Source organism: Thalassophryne amazonica, chromosome 17 (genome assembly GCF_902500255.1).
Source record: "Thalassophryne amazonica chromosome 17, fThaAma1.1, whole genome shotgun sequence".
Taxonomy (NCBI): Eukaryota; Metazoa; Chordata; class Actinopteri; order Batrachoidiformes; family Batrachoididae; genus Thalassophryne; species Thalassophryne amazonica.
The window spans coordinates 50,268,154-50,294,848 of NC_047119.1; the positions used below are offsets into that span (position 1 = coordinate 50,268,154).

The following is a 26,695-nucleotide window of genomic DNA, read 5'->3' on the forward strand; positions in this document are numbered from 1 at the left end:
CGGCGTCCCTGTCTCATCGACAGCAGCACAGTTGAAGCGGTCTCTCCCCTGTTAGGGTGATCAAACACAGTTCTGAACTCCCTCACAAACCCAGTGTACGTGTGAAGGAGCCGTGAATTTTGCTCCCAAAGCGCTGTAGCCCAAGCGCGTGCCTCTCCCCGAAGCAGAGTGATCACATAAGCTATTTTGCTTGCGTCTGACGCGTACATGACGGAACGTTGTGCGAAGACGAGCGAACACTGCATAAGAAAGTCCGCGCACGTCTCCACACAACCTCCGTACAGCTCAGGAGGGCTTATGTATGCTTCAGGGGATGGTGGGAGGGGTTGTTGGACCACCACTGGAACATTAATATCTAGCACAGGATCGACAGGAGGAGGAGCTGTAGCAGCGCCCTGAGCGCTCGCCGCCACTTGCGCGGAGAGAGCCTCCACCCTGCGGTTCAGGAGGATGTTTTGCTCGGCTATTTGATCCATTCGAGCCGTAAAGGCGGTGAGAATATGCTGTAGCTCACCAATCACGCCTCCTGCAGATGCCTGCGCTCCCTGCTCTCCCATTGGTTGTTCAACAACCTGGTGACGCCCCTCGGAGTCCATGACGCTGGCCGAGATATCCTGTTGGGAAAGTGTAGTGACACGGACCCACAACAGGGGGCGTAAATGAACGGACAATGGAAGGAGTCAAATTATAACACTTTACTGGTGTGAATGTCACAACCAAACACAGCAGAATCAGAATGTGCAACAGTCAATTAATAAAGGTGTTGTGTGGGCAGGCTCGACGATAGGAGACGCCCGTCTGGAAACGAACCGGAACCACACGATTTCCACCGCCACCTGAACCCGAGGAATACTGGAGCCGCCAAGTCCCGGAGTCCCCAGGTGGCCACCTTCCCGGCGTGTCAGATCTGGTACTGCTGGCAGAAAGCAAAAGACAGTCAAAGGGTGGGTGTGTGAACACCCAGTAACAATGGTGGGAATGCCACCTCCACTTCTCACTCAGCGCGTTGCAGCAGTCTCAGCTGAAAAGGAGCGCCGTCTTGCACAGCCTCCTCAAAAACGACCGGTTCTCCTGCAAACACTCACAATAATAGATTTATCGATCTCACAAAAGGGGCTGAGAGTATTACCTCCAGATGAAGATGATATCTCAGCAGTTTGGTGGAGGTGTCTTCCTGCTTTTATACCAGATGTGTTGATTAGTGACAGCTGTCACGGATGATGGGTGACAGCTGTCACCACGGCTTGTTCCTGAGGCGGCAGCGCCCTCTCGTGCCTGAAGCCCGCACTTCAGGCAGGGCGCCTTCTGGTGGTGGCCAGCAGTACCTCCTGTTCTGGCAGCCCACACAACAATTGTTGAGTTTAATCAAGTTTTACTTTGACTTGGGTTTAAAACACAGGGAGATTGTCCTGTCTTTAAGTCATATAGATGATTTTATCATTAGTTTGTCGACTCTACGTAGGCACCTGAGGACTATTTCAGAAAAAAAATTACGCTGAAGGGGGGTGATTACCACGAACAAAAGGACAACAACAACAAAAAGTAACTCTGAAAAACAGGAAAATAATTACTCAGAAAAACTGGAAAAAATAGTAAAAAAAAAAAACTAAACTAAACAAAAAAAACAGAAAAAATAGTAAAAAAAAAAAAAAAAAACAGAAACAATAGTAAAAAAAAAAAAAACAAACCTAAAAATAAATTACTCAGAAAAACAAACTAAAAAATAAATTACTCAGAAAAACAACCCAAAAAACAAATTTATCAAGTGAATGCAATACACCTCCATATAGTTGGACACCAGTGTGTCTGTGATGACGGATTTGGATGAAAGGAGGAGGAAGTGGCCATCCATCTCAACAGTACGCTGCTATCCATTCTGTTTGTTTGTATTTTTACCGTTCAAATGCTGTCATGGTGATTTATTACCACATCATCGGCTGCAACAGTCGGTTAGACAGAGAGCCGACCTGCATTACTATAGATTACTGAAGTTGATCAGGAATCAGGGCAAAGTTTGTGGAAAAACTGTGCAAGAATGGAAGATGATTTTCAACAATATGCCACAGCAGATCTAAGGTGGATATACATTTTCTTTGGCACAATTTTTATGCCGGATGCCTTTCCTGATGCAACTCTGCCTTACATGGAGAAATGTGGCAGTGGTAGGAACCTTCCACACTGAAACTATTTGTCACCATTCTTGCTGTTTTTACCCCATAACTCCATAACATTTAGTTGTAGATAGTTCAAACTATACCTTTTTGGAATCTTTATGTGTATGTGACAAAGGTCAAATGCAGTTTGTGCAGGGGTCAAAAGTTAAAGTTTCTTCAATTTTGGTAAAAAGTGATGCAAATTATTGGTTGAACTAATGGGATTGATAAATGGAAAAGTTTTGACTATTGAATGTTTGGTTTCCAAAGTAAAGGTCAAACAATGTCGACACATTGAGTTCTCTTTTGACTAAAACTGGACAAAAATAACCAGACTTTTAGTCGACTAAAACATGAATAAATGAATAAATAAAATGGTATGTGATTGACTAAATATGACTGAAACTAAAAAGGACAAGCGACTAAGACTAAATTTAAAAACCGGTGACAAAATTAACAATACCAGAGAGTCAGGTGCTACCTTTAAAGAGGTGGGAGTTATATTATGATCTATGCAGTACAGTGGAAAACTATGACATTTACATCTGAACAGATGTGTTACTGCAGAGGGTCTGAGACACTTTTTTCAAGAGAAGTGGTTGATTTTGAGAAATCTTTGATGTTTCCATTTGCTTGTCCTTCAGGGAGTACAAGGACAACGCCACCCTAGCCCAGCTGGTCCAGGACAAACTGGACGCCTACAAGGCCGATGATCCCACTATGGGAGAGGTGAGCTCAGACTGAACAGAGCTCCGGCTCGTGTCTGTGGGTTTAAACCCTCAGCACTCCTGCGTGTTGTTGTGTTGTCAGCAGAGGGTCTTTGTCACCCTACAGGGTCCAGATAAGGCTCGCTCACAGCTAATCATCCTGGACCGAGCGTTCGATCCCGTCTCTCCTGTCCTGCATGAGTTGACTTTTCAGGCGATGGGTTACGACCTGTTGCCCATTGACAATGACGTCTACAAGTACGTAGAACTCGGTTACAGCAGGAAATGGGTTTAATGCATTACACAGCAGCATTTTCTTTTCTTTTGTTTTTTTTTTTTAATCAGTCTGTTTGATTGTTCGTCTTTGCTGTGCAGGTATGAGACAAGTGGCATTGGAGACTCTCGTGAGAAGGAGGTGCTCCTGCACGAAGACGATGACCTGTGGGTCAGCCTGAGGCACAAACACATCGCAGAGGTGTCTCAGTGAGTAAATCCACTGTTTACTTATTGATATTATACAGATTTCTCTTCAGTCTGTCTTTTCCTTTCCAGTCTGTAAAATAAAAATTACAGTGTGTGAAGCTGTTTTCTTGTGTTCTGTGTTGGTCTTCAGGGAAGTGACACGCCAGCTGAAGGAGTTTTCTGCTAGCAAGAGGATGAACACTGGTGACAAGGTCAGTTTAGCTGGTAACGCTTTACAGTAACTGACATTAAATTTGAATGCATTAATAAGCATTACCTAACAGTTAACTAAGGTCTTTAGCAATCGTGTTAATGTACCACATTAACATGAAGAAATAACTGTTGATTAAGAGTTAACTAATAGGTTTAGTAATAATTGTGGTCATGTTTAATGCATTAATAAGCATTAACTAATTGTTAATTAAAGTTATCTAATATATTTAATAATCATTTTTGTGTTAGTGAATACAGTAATAAGACATAAGTGAGAATTAGTTTAAGAGTTAACAAATGTGTTTAGTAATTATTGTGTTTATCTTAGCTAAAGTAGTAATTAGAAGTGACTAACAATAATTAATAGTTAATCTGCGTAGAAATCTTTGTGTTCCTCTTAGTTAATGCATTAATAAGCATTAACTAATTGCTAATTAAAGTTATCTGATATATTTAATAATCATTTTTGTGTTAGTGAATACAGTAATAAGTGAGAATTAGTTAAGAGTTAACAAATGTGTTTAGTAATTATTGTGTTCATCTTAGCTAAAGTAGTAATTAGAAGTGACTAACAATAATTAATAGTTAATGTGCATAGAAATCTTTGTGTTCCTCTTAGTTAATGCATTAATAAGCATTAACTAATTGTTAATTAAAAGTTAACAAATATATTTAGTAATCGTTGTTGTGTTAGTTAATACAGTTATAAGAGATAACTGACAATTAGTTTAAGAATTAACAAATGTGTTTAGTAATCATTGTGTTCCTCTTAGTTAATGCATTAATAAGCATTAACTAATTGTTAATTAAAAGTTAACTAATATATTTAGTAATCATTTTTGTGTTAGTTAATGCAGTAATAAGACATAACTGACAATTTGTTTAAGAGTTAACAAATGTGTTTAGTAATCATTGTGTTCATCTTAGCTAAAGTAGTAATTAGAAGTGACTTACAATAATTAATAGTTAATTAATCTGCGTAGAAATCATTGTGTTCCTATTAGTCCATGCATTAATAAGCATTAACTCAAAGCAAATGAAGAGATAACTGTTTAGTACAGTAACTACTTATTACTGCTGTTCAGTAACCATATAATTTATGAATGTTTAAATTCACACTTAGATTAACTTGAACACTATTAATATATGGTGATTACTGATCACAGCCGACTCTTAATTTGCTGTTATTTAATGTTTATCACTGCATTAAACAATGTTTATTATATGTATGTAGTCTTATTGTGAAGTGCTACGCTTTTAGTTTCTAGCTGTGTATAATATACAACAGTGTATAATAGAAATAGAAACTGTGAAATTGTACTGTGAAATTGTTACCCCCCCATGATCCTAAATTGAATAAATTTTATTTATTTTATTTATTTATTTATTTTATAAGTTTTATTTATCTTACTAGGTCTTATTCTATTTCTTCTTTTACTTCCATGTATTTTATGTATCTTATTTTTGTTTTATTCGTGTGTTTGTAAGAATGTTTTATGACTGTTTTTTTGTCTTTTTTGTGCTGGTGAGCCAAAGACAATTTTCCACATCGGTGGACAATAAAGAATTATTCTATTCTATTCTATTCTAAATGGATGTAGAAAATGAATGTGTGATGATTCTGCAGCATCTGTGCATCTCATGTTGCCTTTGTTCCGACAGACCACGATGAGGGATCTGTCTCAGATGTTGAAGAAGATGCCTCAGTACCAGAAGGAGCTCAGTAAGGTTTGTACGTCTTCACTCGGTTGTGTGTTCCTGATGTGTGACTGTGTGTTAACACGGTTTGTCTCTTTCAGTACTCGACCCATCTGCAGCTGGCTGAGGACTGTATGAAGCATTACCAGGGGACTGTGGACAAGCTGTGCCGTGTGGAACAGGTGAGACTGAGACCAGAGGAATGAGGAAAGAAGAGAGGGGAGGAAACAAAGAAATGAGACATGATGAGGATGGAGAAAAAAGGAAAGACAACAGGGAAAAGAGAATAGAGGAAAAACAATGAGAAGACACAACAAGACAAAACAACTGAGAAAGGATGAAAAAATGAGATGATACAAGGAAAGAGGAGAGGAAACATAACAGGAACTAAGGGGAAAAAAGAAATCAGGAAAAATAGCAAGAGGAATGAGGAAAGAAGAGAGGGGAGGAAACAAAGAAATGAGATATGAGGATCAGGAGAAAGCAAGGAAAGAGTACAAGAAACAAAGCATGGAGATGAGAGAGGAAAAAAGAGGAGAAGAATTGGTGTGGAGATGGAAAGAAAACTGAGATGGGAAAGGAAATGAAGAAAAATGAAGAGAGGAAACAAGGGAAGACATGACAAGGAAACACTGAGAAAAGAAGAGTGCATGTCTGGAAAAATCAGATGATACAAAAGAAAAAAAAATGAAGAAGCAAAGAAGAGAGGAATCTTGCAAAACAGAAAGAAGAGATGACAAAAGGAATATAAAGGAGGTTTCATTTGGGAAAAGAATAGAGGAGTCAAGGAAAGACTAATACTTCAACACTCACTGCAAGAGGCATATTGAGCATTTAAGAAAAAGAATAAGTTCTCAGATTAGCATGAAATTGGTTATAAAATGATTTGCAAAAGAACAAATTTTGCTGGTGCCCGTGACTCTCACGGTGTTAGGATTTGGCGATGGGAACTGATGCCGAGGGCGAGAAGATCAAAGATCCCATGAGGGCCATCGTTCCCATCCTGCTGGACGCCAACGTCAGCACCTACGACAAAATCCGGATCATCCTGCTCTACATCTTCCTGAAGAACGGTGAGTGAATTCAATTATTTTAGTCCTGTTAGTGCTTCAGTTGTTGTCTATTTGTGTGTTTTAGAATTTATTCTTTATTCGTAAATTCACTGGCGTGTAGGGAAATTAATGCTGGAATTAAAACACTGTCGGCTGTGACGGAACCTCACGGGGAGCATTTAGGAGCTGAAAATTACAATAAGTCCATTTAGTTTCTTATCAAATCTATAATGTGGTTTAAATTTGCAAACACTGCAAATATGTCCAGCAATCACCAATAATATAACAATTAAAGCTGCTGGAAAAAAAGAGAGACAGTTTTAACATTGTTTGTTCCTTTGCAGGTATTACAGAGGAGAACCTGAACAAACTGATCCAGCACGCTCAGATCCCTCCTGAGGACAGTGAGATCATAACCAACATGGCTCACCTGGGCGTCCCCATTGTCACAGACGTAAGAGCCTCACTCCTACATTTTTGTTTTTAGCTGTCCATTTTTTTCTCATTCATTCTGTCCATCTGCATTACAAACTGTACAAATTAGGCACGTCACAGATCACAAAAGCCACTGTTTGGATTGGATACGCGTTTCGCATCAGCAAAAAAACAAAACAAAAAAGCTTAATGACACATAACAATAAGGAACTTTTGCCCATGTTCCTGAATGAAAACAAGGTGTCCAATGTTTCACATATTTTAAAATAAAATACTTAACTGTTGCTTTAAATTGCAATATGAACAGTATCAGGGAATAAAAAATTACCCTTTTTTAAGATCATGCAAAGTACAAAAAAAACAAAAAAAAAAACAGAGCAAAAGTGATTTGTGTTTATAACTTTAACCTCTTCTATTTAAAGCTGGAATATTGGCAATATTCAATAGATAAAATATAGTCTGAAGTTTAATATATATAAACTACATCATATTTAGAACCCATTACATTTTTTTGGGAATTTTGAATTCGTGGGAACATACATAATTTGAGGGAAATCCATAGCGTATATTGCCCCAGCGAACGTCAAAACCTGCAAGCCAGAAGTCCTTGCACAGACGCACTTAATAACTCAGATAATCAGATAATAACAGACTCAGCTTTAATTATTGTAGGAGATGTGGATGTCTATATTGTCTGATGAGAAGGTAACAATAATAATTTTATTTATAACCTTTTCTGGATAAATACACTCATCCTACCCATAAGCAGGTACTTGGAAACAGTGGGGAATGCTCATTATTTTTCCGGAGCTCTGACCTTTCAGCCACCTCTGCGTACACACTTATACCCCCGTCACACATAGCCAGAATGAGGCCGAATGGCACTAGAACGACGATTCGGTCCACATACGAAAAGTGTCGAATTGCAGTTCCAAAACATTCTGACAGCCATCTGCGAAAGTCCACACAGTTGGTCCCAATTGGCCGGCGGCCCCGAGTGTGTTGCACATGTTCAAAATCCTCCGGGCACCGTCGAGATGGGACACCTATCTGACGGCCGTCCATGTGCACTCCGAGTACCATCTGACCACAATTTACATATTCTGATGGTGGCAAAACAGGATCCAGAATGATTTGAGCGCATACGAGGGAACCTCAAGATGGATCTGGCACGGCAAAGCCTGCCAGTATGACCTGCACGTGCCACATATAATAATGTCCACCTCCAGTGTCTACTGCTACTGTGCGCATGCCGCCACAAATCTGAACAGGCTGTTATATCAACAATAGACCTTTCAGTACAGATATTTGTCCATTCCTTCCCATGGGCGACATAAATAATGTGAATGTCTCCGTCATATCTGTATATAACACGGGCAGCTGTGCTTCTTCGTGGTCTCATGCGCAGTAATGCGGCATTGCACACATCAGGTGGATCTCACCGCTGTAATACACTTGATCACCTTCTAACTCTGTAGGAGATATGACGTGGAACTGTTGTGCCAGGCTGTGACAACATTAATAAACATGAATCTCACCTCCAACAATGGTCCAGGAGTGTTTCACAGCGCAGGGTGGACATGGAGCCAGAATGTAGCCTGTGGTTGTGGATTATACTTCACTTTCCACTACTGGCAGGGACTGTGCAAAGGGAGGAACACAGCGCTGGCTCTCACTCCGGTCCCATGTTTGCCATCCAGACGTTTGGACATCGGGCAGTCTTCAGCGCCTTTTATAGCCGTCTGACTGCAGTCTGTGCCATCTACCTGTTGTCTACATACGCTTTGGATGCCATCGTGCAGGTGTGGATGAGGTAATCTGGATGCGTTCTAACACAGCTGACCATGCCTCTTTCCCTCTCGACTGTGTCCGATTATGGTAATATTTGCCATGTTGGGCTGGTTCCTGCACATTCTTGCTATGTGTGATGGGGGCATTAGAGTGTGCCGCTGGGTTCAGTGGGCTCACTAGTGTTAATTTCGTCAGTCAACACGAGATGAAATATATTCGTCAACAACCATTTTTTTCATGACGGAAGCAAGACAATGACAACAGTACATCAATGTTCTAAAATGCTGACTAAGACGAAATTAACATGCGTCATTGTTGAAGAAAAAAGATGAGACTAAAATGTTATCCATAAAATAAAAACAAAATCTCCATTTTTGTATTCCTGCGCATTCAAAATGTTCACAAATCATTTTTAAAAATAACGTTTCTGTTTTGTTGTTGTTTCCATCTTCCGCCTGCAGGAGGGTGGGGAGTCGACCTGCCGTGTGTTTGAGCATAGATCAGTAAAGGCCACGAGAGTGGACATTTGCCTCCAGAAAGTTAACAAACATTTTTCTTACAAACTAGGAACTTAAAAGCCAAAACGTTTCTGTTTAATAACTGCCTGTTTCAGAAGACAACGCCACCAAATACATTACACGTCACGGGACTAATAATTAAATAAAATAAATGTGCTCCAGAGTAAATCCAGCCCACGTGAAAGACAAACATTTTATGAAAATAAAAGTTTATATTTACACAGTGTTAAAGTGCCTTATCAAGTCTGTGAGGCTCAGATTAAAGATATTGTGTGTAGATTTTTGAATACTGCAGCAAACACTACATCTATCCAATATCAATCAAGCGTATATAAAGTGAAATCTTGATCCAAGATCCAGATCCGGATCACCTCCAAAATTCAGTTTTGTCTTCCATGCCCCAATATCTGTGCGGTAGTTTTGACGTAATCCTGCTAAAAGGTAGACAGACTTACTAATAAATAGATAAATATACGCAGATGATTTTATTATGTCCTTGGCGGATGTAATAAAAACACACAGGCCTTGGCTGACTGGGTGCTGAAGTACTGCCCTCTAGTGGTGAGCCTGTAGCACTGACTGCAGAGTCCTGGTGACCACAGGAGGCCACTGTTTGTGCCAGTTCTCTGCAAACAAAAACTATAAAACTGTTGGCTGATGTGTCTTTGTTTCTTTTGATCAGTCTACTCTCCGCCGAGGAAAGAAATTGGACAGAAAGGAGCGTGTGAGCGAGCAGACCTATCAACTGTCCCGCTGGACGCCACTCGTTAAGGACATCATGGAGGTGAGTTTGAAGGAGTTAATACACATGTAGATAGTCTCGTGTGATTTTTTTCTAAGGAAAGATTCCCATCAAGTGACTGAATGCAAGATCAGCAGCTTAGAAGGTCAGCAAACAAATGTATCTCAAATTATACAGGGGTACTTTAAAAACTTCTCACCCTCACCCAGAAACAAAAGTATCTGGAGGCTTGAGATGTGATCTTCTTCTGTGAATGGATTGTGATGCTCCGACATCAGTGGCCAAAGTGCACTGAAGTTAAAGGAGACTATTGAAAAATAATGCAAGAAGACTTTCTCCTGACATTTCTGGATGAGACCCAGTATTTTGTGAAGTACCCTCGTACTTGACCTCATGAGTTTGAGATGTACTTTTATTCAGGTTTACACCCACCTTTGTCAGCCTGGCTGCGGCAGATTGTATGCTTACAGTGAGGAAAATAAGTATTTGAACACCCTGCAATTTTGCAAGTTCTCCCAATTGGAAATCATGGAGGGGTCTGAAATTTTCATCTTAGGTGCATGTCCACTGTGACATAATCAAAAAAAAAAAAAAAAAAAAAAAATCCGGAAATCACAATGTATGATTTTTTTAATAATTTATTTGTATGTTACTGCAGCAAATAAGTATTTCAGCACCTGTGAAAATTAATGTTAATATTTGGTACAGTAGCCTTTGTTTGCAGTTACAGAGGTCAAACGTTTCCTGTAGTTTTTCACCAGGTTTTCACACACTGCAGCAGGGATTTTGGTCCACTCCTCCATACAGATCTTCTCCAAATCTTTCAGGTTTGGAGTTACAGCTCCATCCAAAGATTTTCTATTGAGTTCAGGTCTGGAGACTGGCCAGGCCACTCCAGGACCTTGAAATGCTTCTTACGGAGCCCCTCCTTAGTTGCCCTGGCTGTGTGTTTGGGGTCATTGTCATGCTGGAAGACCCAGCCATGACCCATCTTCAATGCTCTTACTGAGGGAAGGCGGTTGTTTGCCAAAATCTCACAATACATGACCCCATCCATCCTCTCATCGATACGATGCAGTTGTCCTGTCCCCTTTGCAGAAGAGCACCCCCAGAGTATGATGTTTCCACCTCCATGCTTCACGGTTGGGATGGTTTTCTTGGGGTTGTTCTCATCCTGTAAACATGGTAAGTGGAGTTGTTTCCAAAAAGCTCTATTCTGGTCTCATCTGACCACATAACCTTCTCCCATGCCTCCGCTGGATCATCCAGATGGTCACTGGTGAACTTCAAACAGGCCTGGACATGTGCTGGCTTGAGCAGGGGGACCTTGCTGCCCTGCAGGATTTTAAACCATGACAGCATCATGTGTTACTAATGTAATCTTTGTGACTGTGGTCCCAGCTCTCTTCAGGTCATTGACCAGGTCCTCCTGTGTAGTTCTGAGCTTTCTCAGAATCATCCTTACCCCACAAAGTGAGATCTTGCATGGAATCCCAGACCGAGGGAGATTGACAGACATCTTGTGTTTCTTCCACTTTCTAATAAATAATCATAACAGTTGTTGTCTTCTACCAAGCTGCTTGCCTGTTGTCCTGTAGTCCATCCCAGCCTTGTGCAGGTCTACAGTTTTGTCCCTGGTGTCCTTAGACAGCTCTTTGGTCTTGGCTATGGTGGACAGGTTGGAGTGTGATTGATTGAGTGTGTGTGTCTTTTATACAGGTAACAAAGTTCAAACAGGTGCAGTTAATACAGGTAAAGAGTGAGCAGGTCTGTGTGAGCCAGAATTCTTGCTGGATGGTAGGTGTTCAAATACTTATTTGCAGCAGTAACATGCAAATAAATTATTAAAAAATCATACATTGTGATTTCCGGATTTTTTTTTTTTTTTTTAGATTATGTCTCACAGTGGACATGCACCTAAGATGAAAATTTCAGACCCCTCCATGATTTCTAAGTGGGAGAACTTATTTTCCTCACTGTATTTCTGAAAAAGCCATTGACACAAAAATGACCCCTGTAGCAACAGTGCACATGGTTGCTGAGAGATGTGCGCCAGGAATGCCAAACCTATGTTTCTATTTGTGTATTGCTGTAAGAGTGACATTGCCTTTGCCCCCCCGCCCCCCTTTGCAGGATGCTATTGATGACAAACTGGACACCAAACACTATCCTTACATCTCCACGCGCTCCTCCGCCTCCTTCAGCACCACTGCCGTCAGGTAGACACAGCGTTTATCTTATTGTGCAAACTGGTCAGTACGATCAATAATCCGACAAATGCCAAGTGATCCAGAATAAGGAGTTGGGCTACTAACATGTAGACCTGAGTTTGATTTCTGACCACACTATTGGTCTCTGTCTTTGGACAAGATGCTTCATGTGCATTGTCCCAGTCCACCCAGCTATAAACAGGCACCGGTTTTGTCTGGGGAAGTAACACGTGATGGACAGACATCCCGTCCAAGGATAATATCTGAGGATAAGCACTGCCACCAAGGACAGGGTGGGGGTAGTGGGGTTGCTGTTGTTTTTCTTGTTCTGCTGCCTTCTCCTTCCTTCCTTTCTTTGCTTCCTGCTTGTTGTTGTTGTTCTTCTCCTCTATCTTATACTTCCTCTGTCTTCTTCTTGTCCATGTTCTGTCTTTCCTTCCTTTATCTTCCTTGTTGTTGTTGTTGTACTCATCTTGTTGTTCTTCTTCTTCCCCTCTATCTTATACTTCTTTCATCTTCTTCTTGTCCATCTTCTGTCTTTCGTTCCTTTATTTTCCTTGTTGTTGTTGTTGTACTCCATCTTGTTGTTCTTCTTCTTTGTTCTTCACTCTGGCAGAAAAAACACTTTCTAAATAGGTGACACAAGATGAATCATTGTCTATTTGAACTTTTTCCAAAATGAGATTTATATCAAACTTGACATCTCTCGAGTAAACAGGAACAAAGTTCTACTCTACAAAATATTTCTGCCCCTCATGTTTGTGCTTTGAGTCTGTGTTGGACGGTGGCTTTTAGTAATTTAGCACCAAATCTTCTCTGCTTACATAGAGGTCCAGCAGAGACTCAGTTACATCAGGGTCATAAACTGGTGGTCCGTGGGCCACATATGTCCCACAAATGATTCATAGATGTGCAGCTAAAGTGGAGAGGAACAAAAGTTTCCCTGCACTGAACCTGACCCTGTTTGTCCTTTCTGCTCTGTCAGCGCTCGGTACGGCCACTGGCACAAGAATAAGACACCCGGAGAGTACCGCACTGGCCCACGTGTGATGGTCTTCATCATTGGGGGCGTGTCCTTCAGCGAGATGCGTTGTGCCTATGAGGTCACACAGGCCAATGGGAAGTGGGAAGCAGTCATTGGTAAGTACTGTATAAAGGGGGCGCCACTGAGTGCTGGTAGAGAGCAAAAAGAAGTGTTTATGCAACCTTTAAAGACCTGAGTCTGGATTTAATATCGACTTTTCACTTCCACTCTGTCATGAAGCTGTGACTGGTGAAGCAACAGACAGGTTTTCAACACAGACTCTCCAATCAAGGGCACTATTGCTTCTAACTCGGGTGTGTTGGTGGCTTCAGTTTTTGAGGAGTCCAACTCAGAACATATTTACCATAGTCATTATTTAAGGTGGATTCCCCGGAATATTCACGGACATTCTTGAACTTGTATAACGAGGTAGTAATACGACTTTATCAATCAATCAATCAACTTTTTTTTTATATAGCGCCAAATCACAACAAACAGTTGCCCCAAGGCGCTTTATATTGTAAGGCAAGGCCATACAATAATTATGAAAAACCCCAACGGTCAAAACGACCCCCTATGAGCAAGCACTTGGCTACAGTGGGAAGGAAAAACTCCCTTTTAACAGGAAGAAACCTCCAGCAGAACCAGGCTCAGGGAGGGGCAGTCTTCTGCTGAGACTGGTTGGGGCTAAGGGAAAGAACCAGGAAAAAGACATGCTGTGGAGGGGGGCAGAGATCGATCACTAATGATTAAATGCAGAGTGATGCATACAGAGCAAAAACAGAAAGAAACAGTGCATCATGGGAACCCCCCCACAGTCTACGTCTAAAGCAGCATAACCAAGGGATGGTCCAGGGTCACCTGATCCAGCCCTAACTATAAGCCTTAGCGAAAAGGAAAGTTTTAAGCCTAATCTTAAAAGTAGAGAGGCGACGGCAATCTCACAATGAACCCCAAACTGCTTGACCTTCACCCAAATGATTGACCTCTGGCTGATCTTCCAAGGGCAGTTCAGAAACCCACCTAATTGTGCAGACATTTGGTCCAAATCTGACTGAAAATCAAGTTCCTTTAAGGACATCTCACCTCTTGCTCTAATCCAGCTGTCGCGCCGACACACACGCAGGCATCTGATCATCTTCGAACAGGAAATGCTTGTTTGAATTGTTTTAAAATGTTAAATTAGTCCTTGTGTGTGTGGCCCTATGTTAACGCTTCACCAGTCTGTCTTCTAAATGGAAAAATGTCTTGTCGTCCGCTTCTGCCTGAAAGATGTCTTTCAAAGCAAACTGTTGTCATTAAATTGCAGCCATGCCGTGTGTATTTGTGTGTCTGTGTGTCGCATTGTTTGAGCAACATGGCGAGCGTTGGTGAACAGTGCCTCTGTGTGCGACTGGTGTGTTGTAACTCTTTGTTGTTGTTTTCTTGAGGGCGTGGTGAGGTGAAGTGGTTGTGGCATGTGCTGTGTGACGAGTGGTGAAGGCACCTCTGTTCCTCTGCAGGTTCCACCCACTTGCTCACCCCCACCAAATTCTTATCGGACCTGCAGCACCCTGACTTCCGAGAGTCGACTAGGGTGTCCTTTGAGGACGCAGACCCCTCAGCCGAGTGAGGCAGACAGAAAATGGGAGGGAGGGAGAGAGAAATCACACTGACAAAAGTAAAGGCAGCCATACAAAGAAGCTCTTTCTGAACCTCCACAGCACAAAGGGCTTCCTCCTCCTGCTCCTCCTGCTCCTCCTCCTGCTCCTTCTAACACTGTTTAATGTGATGCTGCCTTCGCCTTACCTGGGAACTGGCAAATCAGGATTACCAACAATTAATTTATTTTTCCGGCATTTATTCAGACTTGGTGTTAAAAGAGTAAAACTGCAAAATCAGTCAAAATCTGCAAAATCTATTTATATTTACCTTTTTCCTTCTAAATGTGGTTGGGGTTTCATATTAAACACACTCAAAAATCCCCAAATTCAGTGTTTCTGCATTTAGAAACTCCCCTGCTTATTCACGGTTTTAGAGTATCACAGAATCCTTTGCGCGCTGGGGAGGGAGGCTTGATAATGGCTCAGCTTAATACTAACTTTAACATCAAAAATGCCGTAGACATGCTAATGCATTAGCATCGGTCCCATTTTTAAGTTATAAAATACATCTGTCAGCTGTTTCAGAAGACCATAACAGGTCGGTTTAACATAAAAAAATGTAAATATTACTCACAGACATAAGCTTTTTAGGGTTTCAGCGGGGAAAAAAAACAAAAAACCAGTGAAGCAGCAGATTGAAGATCGAAGCACTGCTTCATTGGTTCAAGGTTCAAAGCAAAGCAGCGCTGCAGAAATGGTTGATTATACAGACCTGCTGCAGGGTCTGTAATCACTGTAGAGAAATGATCATTTTCCTGACAAACACCCCCAAAAACAATGGCCACTCTGAAGGACCAATAAGGGAATCGATAAGCAAAAAGGCTATTGATGACGATGGATCGAATCATTTCTTAAGGATACCCGAAAAGAACCGGTTCCCGACACACAACCCTAACAACAACATGCTTTTTAAAAAAAAAAATAAAACTCACATTAAAGGCTCACAATTATCTTAGTTAAACACCTAAATACATATTTTGGTTGAACTCACCTCCATAACGACACAATGTTGCAAACAAGCTGTCGCAAACACTTGTTTACACTGACAACGAAATCTCTGTCTCCCCAGCGAGAACATGATTACGCGTGAGATTTGACACTGTAAAGGCGTCTGTATAAGTTTTGGACTTCTGTGACATATGTCACAGAAGTCCATCCTTGGACTCCTGCCTGCTTTGGCTGACACACCCACACACAAGGATTGCATGATGTATCGCTGGAGTATCGTCCTCACGGTGTGTATCCACAATGATCATGCCGCCAGACGGTCGAGCTCTCAAAGGCACATTATATTAGACCAATAAATAAACCAACTTTTTAATTTGTTTTGGGATTGAAACAAAACTACCAAAAAAAACAAAAAAAAAAACAGCATGGCTCTCATCTTTCATCTGATTTAACATAATTTACCATATTTCCCAGCAGAGTAGAAGTCTCACCTACAACTCATGAAAAAGAAAAACCCATATATCAGTTGCACTGGAGTGTAAGTCGCAGGACCTCCCAAACTAGTAAAAAAAAGACAAAACCCTGCAATTTAGTATATGCCGGAAAATACAATACTCCAGTTTAAGGATTTGTGGTGTCTGAAAGGAGACATGTGAGTAGCAGAGTTTAATTTGAAGTTGCAGGCACAGGAAGCTATTCCTTCAGCTTATTTATTTAAATTCTTTTGTATCAGTCTATGCACAAACACTGCATTTCAATTGCAAATACACTACAACTCCCAAGAAATGGAAGATGATGATGACTTATTCATTTCTTGTTCCAGTCAAATTGGAGAACGTTGCACTCAATCGCTGAAATATTTTTCCATGTAATCACATAAGAATCTTTGGGTCCAATACTTCCTTCACTTCGTTTGACTGTGTTGGCACTATACACGTATCCATCACTCCAGCAGCTGTCCATGTTATTCCACAAATTACCAGGGCTCATATTCATAAAGCATCCTAAGGCTAAAAGTGGATCTAAGTGAGTCATTCTAAGAAAAATCTTACAATTCCTCAAATTCTAAATGTTCTTCACAAAGCAACAAAGAGAGCTCCTAAGGTGAAAAACTGTTAAGAGGAGGGAGGAGGACTTTTAAGAAGCCTAAAGGCACCTTGACACTTGCACAAATTTTGGCTCTGGCCTGCTGCGCAATTCATCTTGCCAATGCGTGCCATTAGATGGTACGCATCTGGGCCCTTGCATGAATTTGAGCCCCGCACTGGCACGGAATGTTGCGTGCCAGTGAGTAAACTCATCGTAAACTGTGTGCGCAATGACATGCATTGACACGCACTGTTTGCGAAATGGTTGCGTAATGTTGTAGACTCTAATCCACTTCATGCTACTGTATCGGGATAAGCGCCGGACGTACGTCTCTCTCTCTCTGTCTCTCTCACTCATGGTGATCTATAGCCCTTCCTTCCTTCAAAGGTGTATAATATGACCCCGTTAAAACATTTTTTAATGGCTGCTTGCTAACTAGCGTGCTACTTTGATTAGCCTTGAGAACACTATTGTTCCTGATGTTCTCATGAACTAAACTATATGTATTATTGGGTTATACCTTTTACTAAACAATGAGTTTTTGTTTTGTTCAACTTGGGGTATGGAAACATTTTCCCCCATTTGGAGTTCAGACTTAAATGGGTGTTTTAAATTTTAACAGTAAGTTGTAAATTTAGAGTTCCCATGTCAAGTCGAACGTAGCATACCACTTAGCACTGTCTTATGTAACTTCACCCACCTCCCCCATTTTCCTCCAGGGATGGGAAGTCCACTTGATTATCTTGCCTCACTGCATGGACTGTGCCTCTCAGGCTTCTCTTCTTATAGGCTGATTGTCAACCAATCAGAGCGTAAACCAAAAAAGGGGTTGGGCAAATTAGCACATTTCATTTCAGTGGAGTTGGTCGTGGATACAGTTGTCTTTGTTATAAACTTTGAGATGTGAATGCACCGATGCTCAGTGACAGCCTCTCTTGATCCCGCTAATGTCTGAGGCAAATGGTGGCTAAAATAAACCTTATCGTATTAGCTTGCTGTGCCCCCAAATCATTTTTTTATTCTGTGCGATCAAAGTACAAACTGTTCAAAAATTTGTTGATATCATTTAGTGCATATTACAGATATATACAGTACAGTTATTCTCATAGGGACTGAACTAGCAGCTAGCTGCCAAGGTGGCAAGCCTAGAGTGCCTTAATTGAGAGAGTGGCGCCGTTTTGGTTCCAACTGCGCTGAACTACTGAATGAACCTTCTAGGTTTTCAACATTTTTTTAAATCATTTAACCACACACAGCAACACAGGCAGGAACAGGTGCTATCAAAATAAATATAAAAATAGTTAAGCTATCAAATTTACAATTTATGATGATTTATTTAATGAATTTAAAGCCTGATTTTATGCTTCTGCAGTTCTGTAACACTGTCATGCAATGATGTGCGTGACAGTTTTAAAGTTCTCCCTCACTGGATTATGTTTTGTTCTGGACTAATTTGACCCTCAACAATCTTTTCTTTCTCTTATCATTACCTCCATTTCAGAGATAAGCTGTATAATTTCATCTTTTTGCACTCAGTGTTGTAAAGTTGTGAACTTTTCTGATCTAATTGTAATCAGCATGCACACTGCAAAAACTATTAAAATATGAAAGAGTGAAAGCAGAAAAGTGTCAAATCACAGCCTTTTGTGGCTGATTTAACAGGTCTATGTCCAGGCTGCAGGTCCGAGTCTGAGCACGTGTGAAAAAAATAAACGGTCGGATTTTTAATCACAGAAATGACTGTGGTGTCAGAGTGCTGAACCTTATTTTGTACCTCTGTTACTGTGCATGTCCAGACTGTACGGGGTTTTTAATGGAACTAAATTGCAATCAGATGGGACATTTTATCTGATGTGAGTGAAAATCCATTATATACAAAATGTACAAAATCCCATATACATGGTGTTTATTACATGGAAAACAATACAAAAACATTGGGGCTTTTTCGTCTGGTGACTGCGAATATCCAGTTTACACGATGACGGTTTAGGTGAGTTTTACAATACATGGGACTGAACAATAAATTTACCTCTAAAAACTTTGACCATGATGTCGTGTTCCATCCCACACGGCTGACTTCACTCACTCACTCATCTGCAACAGCTCCAGCAGGGGACCCCAGACTTCCCGTTCCCGTGGCACATTGACCACCTCTGACCCCGAGGTGTTCCCAGGCCAGTGTGGAGATATAATCTCTCCACCTAGTCCTGGGTCTTCCCCAGGGTCTGCTCCCAGATGGATGTGCCTGGAACACCTCCCTAGGGAGGCACCCAGGAGGCATCCTTACCAGATGCCGGAACCACCTCAGCTGGCTCCTTTCAATGCGAAGGAGCAGCAACTCTACTCAGAGCTCCCCATGGATGACCGAATGTCTCCCCCATCGTGAGGGAGACACCAGCCACCCTACGAAAGAAGCCCATTTCGACTGCTTGTACCCACGATCTAGTTCTTTTGGTCATGACCCAACCCTCATGACCATAGGTGAGAGTTGGAACAAAGATTGACCAGTAGATCGAGAGCTATGCCTTTTGGGTCAGCTCCCTTTTGGTCACAACAGTACGGTAGAGCAAATGCAATACCGCCCCTGCTGCGCCAATTCTCTGGCCAATCTCACACCCCATCGCCCCTCACTCATGAACAAGACATGTACTTGAACTCCTTCACTTGGGGCAAGGCCGTATTCCCTACCTGGAGTAGGCAATGCATCGGTTTGCTGCTGAGAACCATGGCCTCAGATTTAGAGGTGCTGATCCTCATCCCAGCTGCTTCACACTCAGCTGCGAACCAATCCAGTGATTGTTGGAGGTCACAGGCTGATGAATCCAACAGGACCACATCATCTGCAAAAAGCAGCGATGAGACCATGAGCCCACCAAACCGGAACCCCCCCGACTATGCCTCGACATCCTGTCCATGAATATCACAAACAGGATTGGTGACAAGGCGCAGCCCTGGCGGAGGACAACCTCCACCGGAAACGAGTCCGACTTACTGCCGAGCACCCGAACACAGCTCTCGCTTTGCAAGTACAGAGATTAGATGGCCCTAAGAAGGTACCCCCTCACTCCATACTCCCACAGCACCTCCCACAGTATCTTCCGGGGTACCCGATCATACGCCTTCTCCAAGTCCACAAAACACATGTAAACTGGGTGGGCATATGCCCAGGCACCCTCCAGGATCCTTGAGAGAGTAAAGAGCCGGTCGGTTGTTCCACGACCAGGACGGAACCCGCATTGCTCCTCTTCAATCAGAGGTTCGACTATCAGCCGAACCCTCCTTTCCAGCACACTGGAGTAGACTTTACCGAGGCTGAGTAGTGTGATGCCCCTGTTGTTGGCACAGACTCTCTGGTCCCCCTTGTAAAATATGGGGACCCCCACCCCAGTTTTCCACTCCTTAGGCACTGTCCCAGACCTCAACGCAATGTTGAAGAGACGTCTCATCAAGACAGTCCCTCCACACCCAGAGCCTTCAGCATTTCTGGACGGATCTCATCAACATCTCATCAACGGCTGACTTTATTTTCCCAAATCTTCTTCAGTTCGTATCTGAAGGGAATCTGTACATCTTGAAGCCCTTGTTGTGTCTGTTTATGCATCCAAATCCACAGCAACCCCACATTTTAATAAATAAATAAAATGGCTGGATTTACATGCAGATAGATTAACAGCGAGGGCTACTTTGAACCCAAGATGGCACCACGAGTCACATGACCGTTTTTTTTTTCAACTCATCATGTCGTCACTCTCTCAGTTAAGGTACTCTAGGCTGGCCTAGCCCAGTTACTGCAATGCCATGACAAGCCAGCTAACATGAATGATGAAAAATATGCTTACTGAGCTTATTTTAGGCAATAATGTATTCTGAAAATGTAGTATATATTCATCAAAGTTAGTAAAATCATCAGATTGTCATGATCTTGGTTCGCCACGACCATCGCCTGCTTTATCGGCCGTGTGACGAACCTGTGGGAAGTGAAGTCTATGCAAGAGTGCAGCCATGCCATAGTGGGTCATGACCCCATCCCTGCTGCTGCTCCTTCCATCATCAGATGGGTGGATTAAATCACTCATTTCTGCCCACCCAAAATCCCTTGATCCTGTTGAGCACTCACTCCTGATTTAATCTACTCCTCCAAGGTCCATTTTTTTTCTTTTTTTTTTGTTCAAATTAAAATCTTGAGGAAAGACAATCACCTTCGATTTTCTTTCAGGACAGATCCTTGAGTTGATGTTGGGTTTCAAAGAAGGATCTTTACTTAAAAAAAATTTTTTTTTGATCTTATTCTTTCAACTCAGTTTTTGTCTTCACTCCATCCCTTGGTCAGGTACAGCGATATCAGCAGTTACTATGTCCTGCACTAAATTTAGTCTGTACTCGACAAAAGGTGCTGGTAGACATGAAAGGTGTGGAGAACTTCTCCACACCCTTATTTTCTTATTAATAAACACACAGACACATTACTTTTGCAGAATGACTCATTACGTTCATTAGAACATCTCCACCTCATTACATGATTTTGTTATTTCTTAGAAATTCTATTGCTTCATATTTCTATTTGAAGATGGGGTTTCACCTGCTCAGAAAACCTCCATCTCTTCCCCAACTAATCTTTGGAAGCGGTATTCTTCACAAACCAATATTTGGTTTGAGGGTGTTTTTAGCATCTTGGCAGTATGGCTGCTCCTCCACATACTGCTACATTCAGTGCTTTCTTAACAAAATGGCTGTTGCTTCACTAAAAACAAGGCTTTGTTTTTAGTTGTTGTGAACCTTCTCATGTTCACTGGTTTTGTGGAGTTGGTGGTCGATGTCGCACCGTGTGATGTTTCTGGGGCAAGGACGCCCACAAAGCTGTGTGTTTGGGACGCTAACAGGAGAGAAGCAGGCGAGATCAGTCCCGCGTTAACTTCTCTGACCTCTCTTTGCCAACACCTAACCTCCACCCAACCACAACCCCCCGCATCACCATTGTATCCCAACTCCATTTGGGTTTGCCTCTTTCTCTCCTGTTTATGTCCTCGTCTATTTCTAAATCCAGTTTGAGCCTCACGTTTCATACTTTTTTGGTAGTTGAATCTTTCAAAGCAAACTGGATGAAACATGCAGCTTTGCAACAGAAACAATCTAAAAGTAGTTAGACTTGTGTTGATGGTGTTGAACAGGTGTGGGGAGTAAATCAAATCAAAAACAGTTAGTGTGTTTACTTTCTTTAGGATTCAGAATCCTGCTTTGTTTACCGATAGCTGAAATCCATCTGTAAAGCTGGAAAAGTGTTTGCTTTACTCCAGTCCAGCACCTTTCACGTTTTACAGTGTCTGAAATGTGTCTTCAGCGGTCACAACCCTTCATCAAAGTGTTGTTAACAGTTACTTTTTCACGTTCACGTTTCATTTCTGTAACAGACAAAGTCCAACTGGAATTAAATCATTAGGTATTAGCTAACAATACAGATACACTTGATCAGGTGGAGCCTGCCCCTGAGCAGATTGTGGCCCCGCCATCATGAAAGGTTGAAGCGCTGCAGCTGTTAGTGGAAATGCAAGCTCTGCGCATATAATCACTGTTGATTCTCTGGCCGACTTCTCCACTGTTATTTACATTTAAGATGTGAAAACTTGTGCTTAGGTCAATTCGTAGATTCGATTTCTGAAGTCAGATTTATCATAACTGTTGATTCTTTCTCCCTATAAGGCTGCAAATGGAGTGTAAAGTGAAGCTCCTGTCAGTAGAAAACGCATGTCAACAGTCCTTTATTTTCTGTGTTCCAATGAAGTTGGGACGTTGTGTAAAATTTAAATAAAAACAGAATGATGTGCAAATCCTCTTCAACAAAGACAAGATATTTAATGTTCAAACTGATAAATTTTATTGTTTATGTGCAAATATTTGCTCATTTTGAAATGGATGCCTGCAACATATTTCAAAAAAGCTGGGAGAGTGGTATGTTTACCACTGTGTTACATCACCTTTCCTTCTAACAACACTCAATAAGCATTTGGGAACTGAGGACACTCGTTGTTGAAGTTTTGTAGGTGGAATTCTTTCCCATTCTTGCTTGATGTACGACTTCAGTTGTTCAACTGTCCGGGGTCTCCGTTGTATTTTGTGCTTCATAATGTGCCACACATTTTCAATGGGCAACAGGTCTGGCCAGTCTAGTACCCACACTCTTTGACTAAGAAGTCACGCTGTTGTAACACATGCAGAATGTGACTTGGCATTGTCTTGATAAAATAAGCAGGGACGTCCCTGAAAAAGACGTTGCTTGGATGGCAGCATGTGTTGCTCCAAAACCTGAATGTACCTTTCAGCACTGATGGTGCCATCACAGATGTGTAAGTTGTCCATGCCATGGGCACTAACACATCCCCATACCATCACAGATGCTGCTTTTGAACTCTGCGCTGGTAACAATCTGGATGGTCTTTTTCCTCTTTTGTCTAGAGGACACGATGTCCATAATTTCCAAAAACAATTTGAAATGTGGACTCATGTGACCACAGCACACTTTTCCACTTTGCGTCTGTCCATTTCGAATGAGCTCGGGCACAGAGAAGGTGGCGGCATTTCTGGATGTTGTTGATGTATGGCTTTCACTTTGCATGGTAGATGTTGTGACGAGCTGTGTTCACTGACAATGGTTTTCTGAAGTGTTCCTGAGCCCACGTGGTAAGATCCTTTACACAATGATACCGGTTTTTAATGAAGTGCAGCCTGAGGTATCAAAGGTCACGGGCATCCATTGTTCGTTTTCGGCCTTGCCGCTTATGTGTAGAAAGTTCTCCAGATTCTCTGAATCTTCTGATTATATTATGGACTGTAGATGATGGAATCCCTAAATTCCTTGCAATTGATTGTTGAGAAACATTGTTCTTAAACTGCTGGACTATTTTTTTCACGTAGTTGTTCACAAAGTGGTGATCCTCACCCCATCTTTGCTTGTGAACAGGTGAGCCTTTTGGGGATGCTCCTTTTATACCCAGTCATGACACTCACCTATTTCCAATTAACCAGTTCACCTGTGGAATGTTACAAAGGTGTTCTTTGAGAATTCATCAACTTTCCCAGTCTTTTGTTGCCCCATCCCAGGTTTTTTGAAATGTGTTGCAGGCATCCATTTCAAAATGAACAAATATTTGCACAAAAACAAAGTTTATCAGTTTGAACATTAAATATCTTGTCTTTGTGGTGTTTTCAATTGAATATAGGTTTACAGGAATATAGGATTTGCAAATCATTGTATTCTGTTTTGATTTACATTTCAGGGCTTGTGGCCAAGTGGTTAATGCGCTTGGTTTCAGTTCAGAAAGCTCCGGGTTCAAATCCCACCCGACACATTTCTCCATGTAATGTGGAGTTGCATCAGGAAGGTGTAAAACCTTTGCCAATTCAACATGCAGATCCACCTTGGATTTGCTGTGGTGACCCCGAGTGCAAACAAGGGAGCAGCCAAAGGGACTTGACTTGACTTTTTTCACACAATGTCCCACCTTCATTGGAACTGGGGTTGTAGAACGAAATCAGGAGCAGAAGAGGCAAAACAGGCGATAAAGCCAGAGCCAAGGCAAAGACTCGCTCCTCCCGTGCTGGATTGCAGTTTCCAGTCGACCGTGTACACCGTCTAATGGGGGGCGGCTGTGCTCGAGTGCCTAGTCGCTGGGATCCTCACGCTTCCCAGCGGCGCTGCTCGGGACAGTCACAGTGGGAAGACTCGTATAATTCCCTGTCACCTGCAGCTGGCTGTCTGCAACGACAAGCATCTTAGCATTGCTAAGATGAAAATACTGTGTTGAGTGTTGAGAACATGAGCGGTGTTGCTGGCCAGTTCGGGGATCTCAGCGGTCGGGTACTCAAGTGGCGAGTGTGGCTGCCAGGTGGGCGGGGGCTACAGCCCTTCCTCAGCAGGCGGTGGGTGGCTGGGGGCTGTGGTCCAGCGCGGGATGATTTCGCTCTAATCCTTCGCTGTTAAAACACAGAGAGAGGGGAAAAAAAGAGGACTGTTGACATGAGTTTTCTATCTACCTTTCAAGATGGCGGGGTCGCGATCTGCTCGGGGCCGGCCTTTATTATAGGTCGTGCCTATCGAGTAAATCTGACAAATATTAGCCTACTTGCGAACAAACTAGTGTGCTGCTTTGAAATACTCGCTTAAGAAAATAAACCATGTCTTGTTTTTGTTTTCAGTCCCTTTTTGCATCCAAACAGTCTTCAATTTTTGAGCTTGCAGCAGTCTGGTCCATAAGTATTTGGACAGTAACACCACATTTACATTTTTGCTTCTGTACTCACCACATTCAAATTGAAATGAAACACTTAAGACATGACTGTGTTGCAGATTTTTTTGCTTTAATTCAAGGGATTTAAAAACACAACACAACATTGTTTTGTTTAAGTATTAGAGACCTTTGTCATCACTTTTACAAATGTGCAAATACTTACGGAGCTGACTATTACAGTCAAACAATAATTATTATCACATATTAATTAGCTGTAAGGACCCGCCCAATCAGAGGTTTGGATACTTGATAGTGGACACTACTAAAAAGGTTGAGTACAATTTTTATTATTTCAGTTGGACTTTATCATGCTGGTTTTAGAATATGTAATCAAATAGATTTTTTTATATGTTGTTTTCTGTGAAGTGTTTCTTCAGCATCTGCATGATTTATTTATTTATTTATTTTTTATATAAAGGTCTTTGACATCATGTGCACATTCTGCTAACACCTGTTTGGGCGGGCTGTGGTAGAGTTTTGGTAGGATTTCGTAGGATTTCTCCTCATTCTTGACAGTTTTGTGTTGCCATCACTAATTTGTGTGTTTCCACAATGTCACTGTGCAGCTGCATTGCATAATTTAACACAATCGCATGATTATTTATCAGGTTGAAAGAACGAAGTGTTTTAGTCTGTGACTGAGAAACAATCAAATATGTAAGAAAAGTAAGAATAAGCAAAAGTGGAATAAACGTTTCTGAAATTAACAGCACTTGTGTAAAAGTTCTTCCCACTTTTGTCCTTAAAAAAATCCATTTAAAATGCTACATAATTAAGTCTGACTTCATAACTTTGGGTTGCTCAGTGTTTCTTTCATTCACAGTTATTCATGGCATGAGCTGAAAACACATTTTTGTTTTTTGTTCATTGTTGACCCCACTAAAGTGCTGTGTGACTGGGCCATTACTCTCTGTGACGACCAAAGACTAATTTGTTTTTTTTTTTCATCCGTGTTCCCGTCTGCAGGATCAACCCACATCTTCACCCCCACCAGCCTTCTGGAGCAGCTCAAGGCCATGAACAAACCAGACGAAGAAGTCGCGAGCTAAAATCCCTTCCACTGTATCTCTTATCCCTAACCCTGCCCCTCCACTTTTATTCCCTCCCCCATTAATTGTGTATGCATCTTGCTTGAGAAAAAAACAAAAACATAGATATAAAAAAAAAATTATGTTGCAACAAAGATTTAAACTGTCGCAAGTATTCAAGTTTTACAGTGGATGCAATGAAATACTTATCTAAAAAAGTTTAACTAAGAACAGAAAGCTATTTACGACTGAAAATACCAAAATGTAAGATTGTACTCTAAAAAAATCAGCAAGAACTCTGTAGAAATTTTCTTGGGTGTTCCTTCAGTTTGCTTTCTTGGTGCGAGTTTCCTGGAAGCACGTCGAGGAGGGACAAAAATATATCAAACATGCAATATATATGTATAATTCTATTTCTCAGACAGGAGCCCTGCCCCCTATTTAAGATGTTTGTTCAGTAGCATGCTTGGACCTGTGTGGACTGTTACCGTGTTTGTATCCAGTGTGGATGTCCCCTGAGCCACAGAGTTGGATTTTAGCTTCAAGTGTATGTAAATACTCCACTGAAAAGCCTGTTTTAAGTTTCAAGTCAAAATGCGTTCTGTAACATAATCTGGTTTTCTTTAGTCCACCAATGCTCACATTTACACACCCGCAAAAAACCTGACACGTGATAGTGGTGAATTAGCAAACCATTTTT

The 26,695-nt window shown here is 41.6% G+C and overlaps 1 protein-coding gene across 3 annotated transcripts in view; it reads left to right on the plus strand.

Annotated features, from left to right (window-relative positions):
• stxbp1a (syntaxin binding protein 1a) overlaps positions 1–26,258 on the plus strand; it is a 79,833-nt gene extending 53,575 nt beyond the window's left edge. Inside the window, exons 9-21 of one of the 3 annotated variants that reach the window (XM_034192626.1) lie at positions 2,798–2,882; positions 2,988–3,118; positions 3,236–3,343; positions 3,474–3,534; positions 5,198–5,263; positions 5,335–5,415; positions 6,168–6,306; positions 6,630–6,739; positions 9,712–9,813; positions 11,905–11,990; positions 12,967–13,121; positions 14,508–14,665; positions 25,934–26,258. In XM_034192626.1, the coding sequence (XP_034048517.1) occupies positions 2,798–2,882; positions 2,988–3,118; positions 3,236–3,343; positions 3,474–3,534; positions 5,198–5,263; positions 5,335–5,415; positions 6,168–6,306; positions 6,630–6,739; positions 9,712–9,813; positions 11,905–11,990; positions 12,967–13,121; positions 14,508–14,617 (1,234 nt within the window). In that variant the 3' untranslated portion in view covers positions 14,618–14,665; positions 25,934–26,258. Of the gene's footprint in view, positions 1–2,797; positions 2,883–2,987; positions 3,119–3,235; positions 3,344–3,473; positions 3,535–5,197; positions 5,264–5,334; positions 5,416–6,167; positions 6,307–6,629; positions 6,740–9,711; positions 9,814–11,904; positions 11,991–12,966; positions 13,122–14,507; positions 14,666–25,933 lie in introns of those variants that run through there. The other 2 variants (XM_034192627.1, XM_034192625.1) reach the window with 2 other exon arrangements.
• Positions 26,259–26,695: the final 437 nt, after the last annotated feature.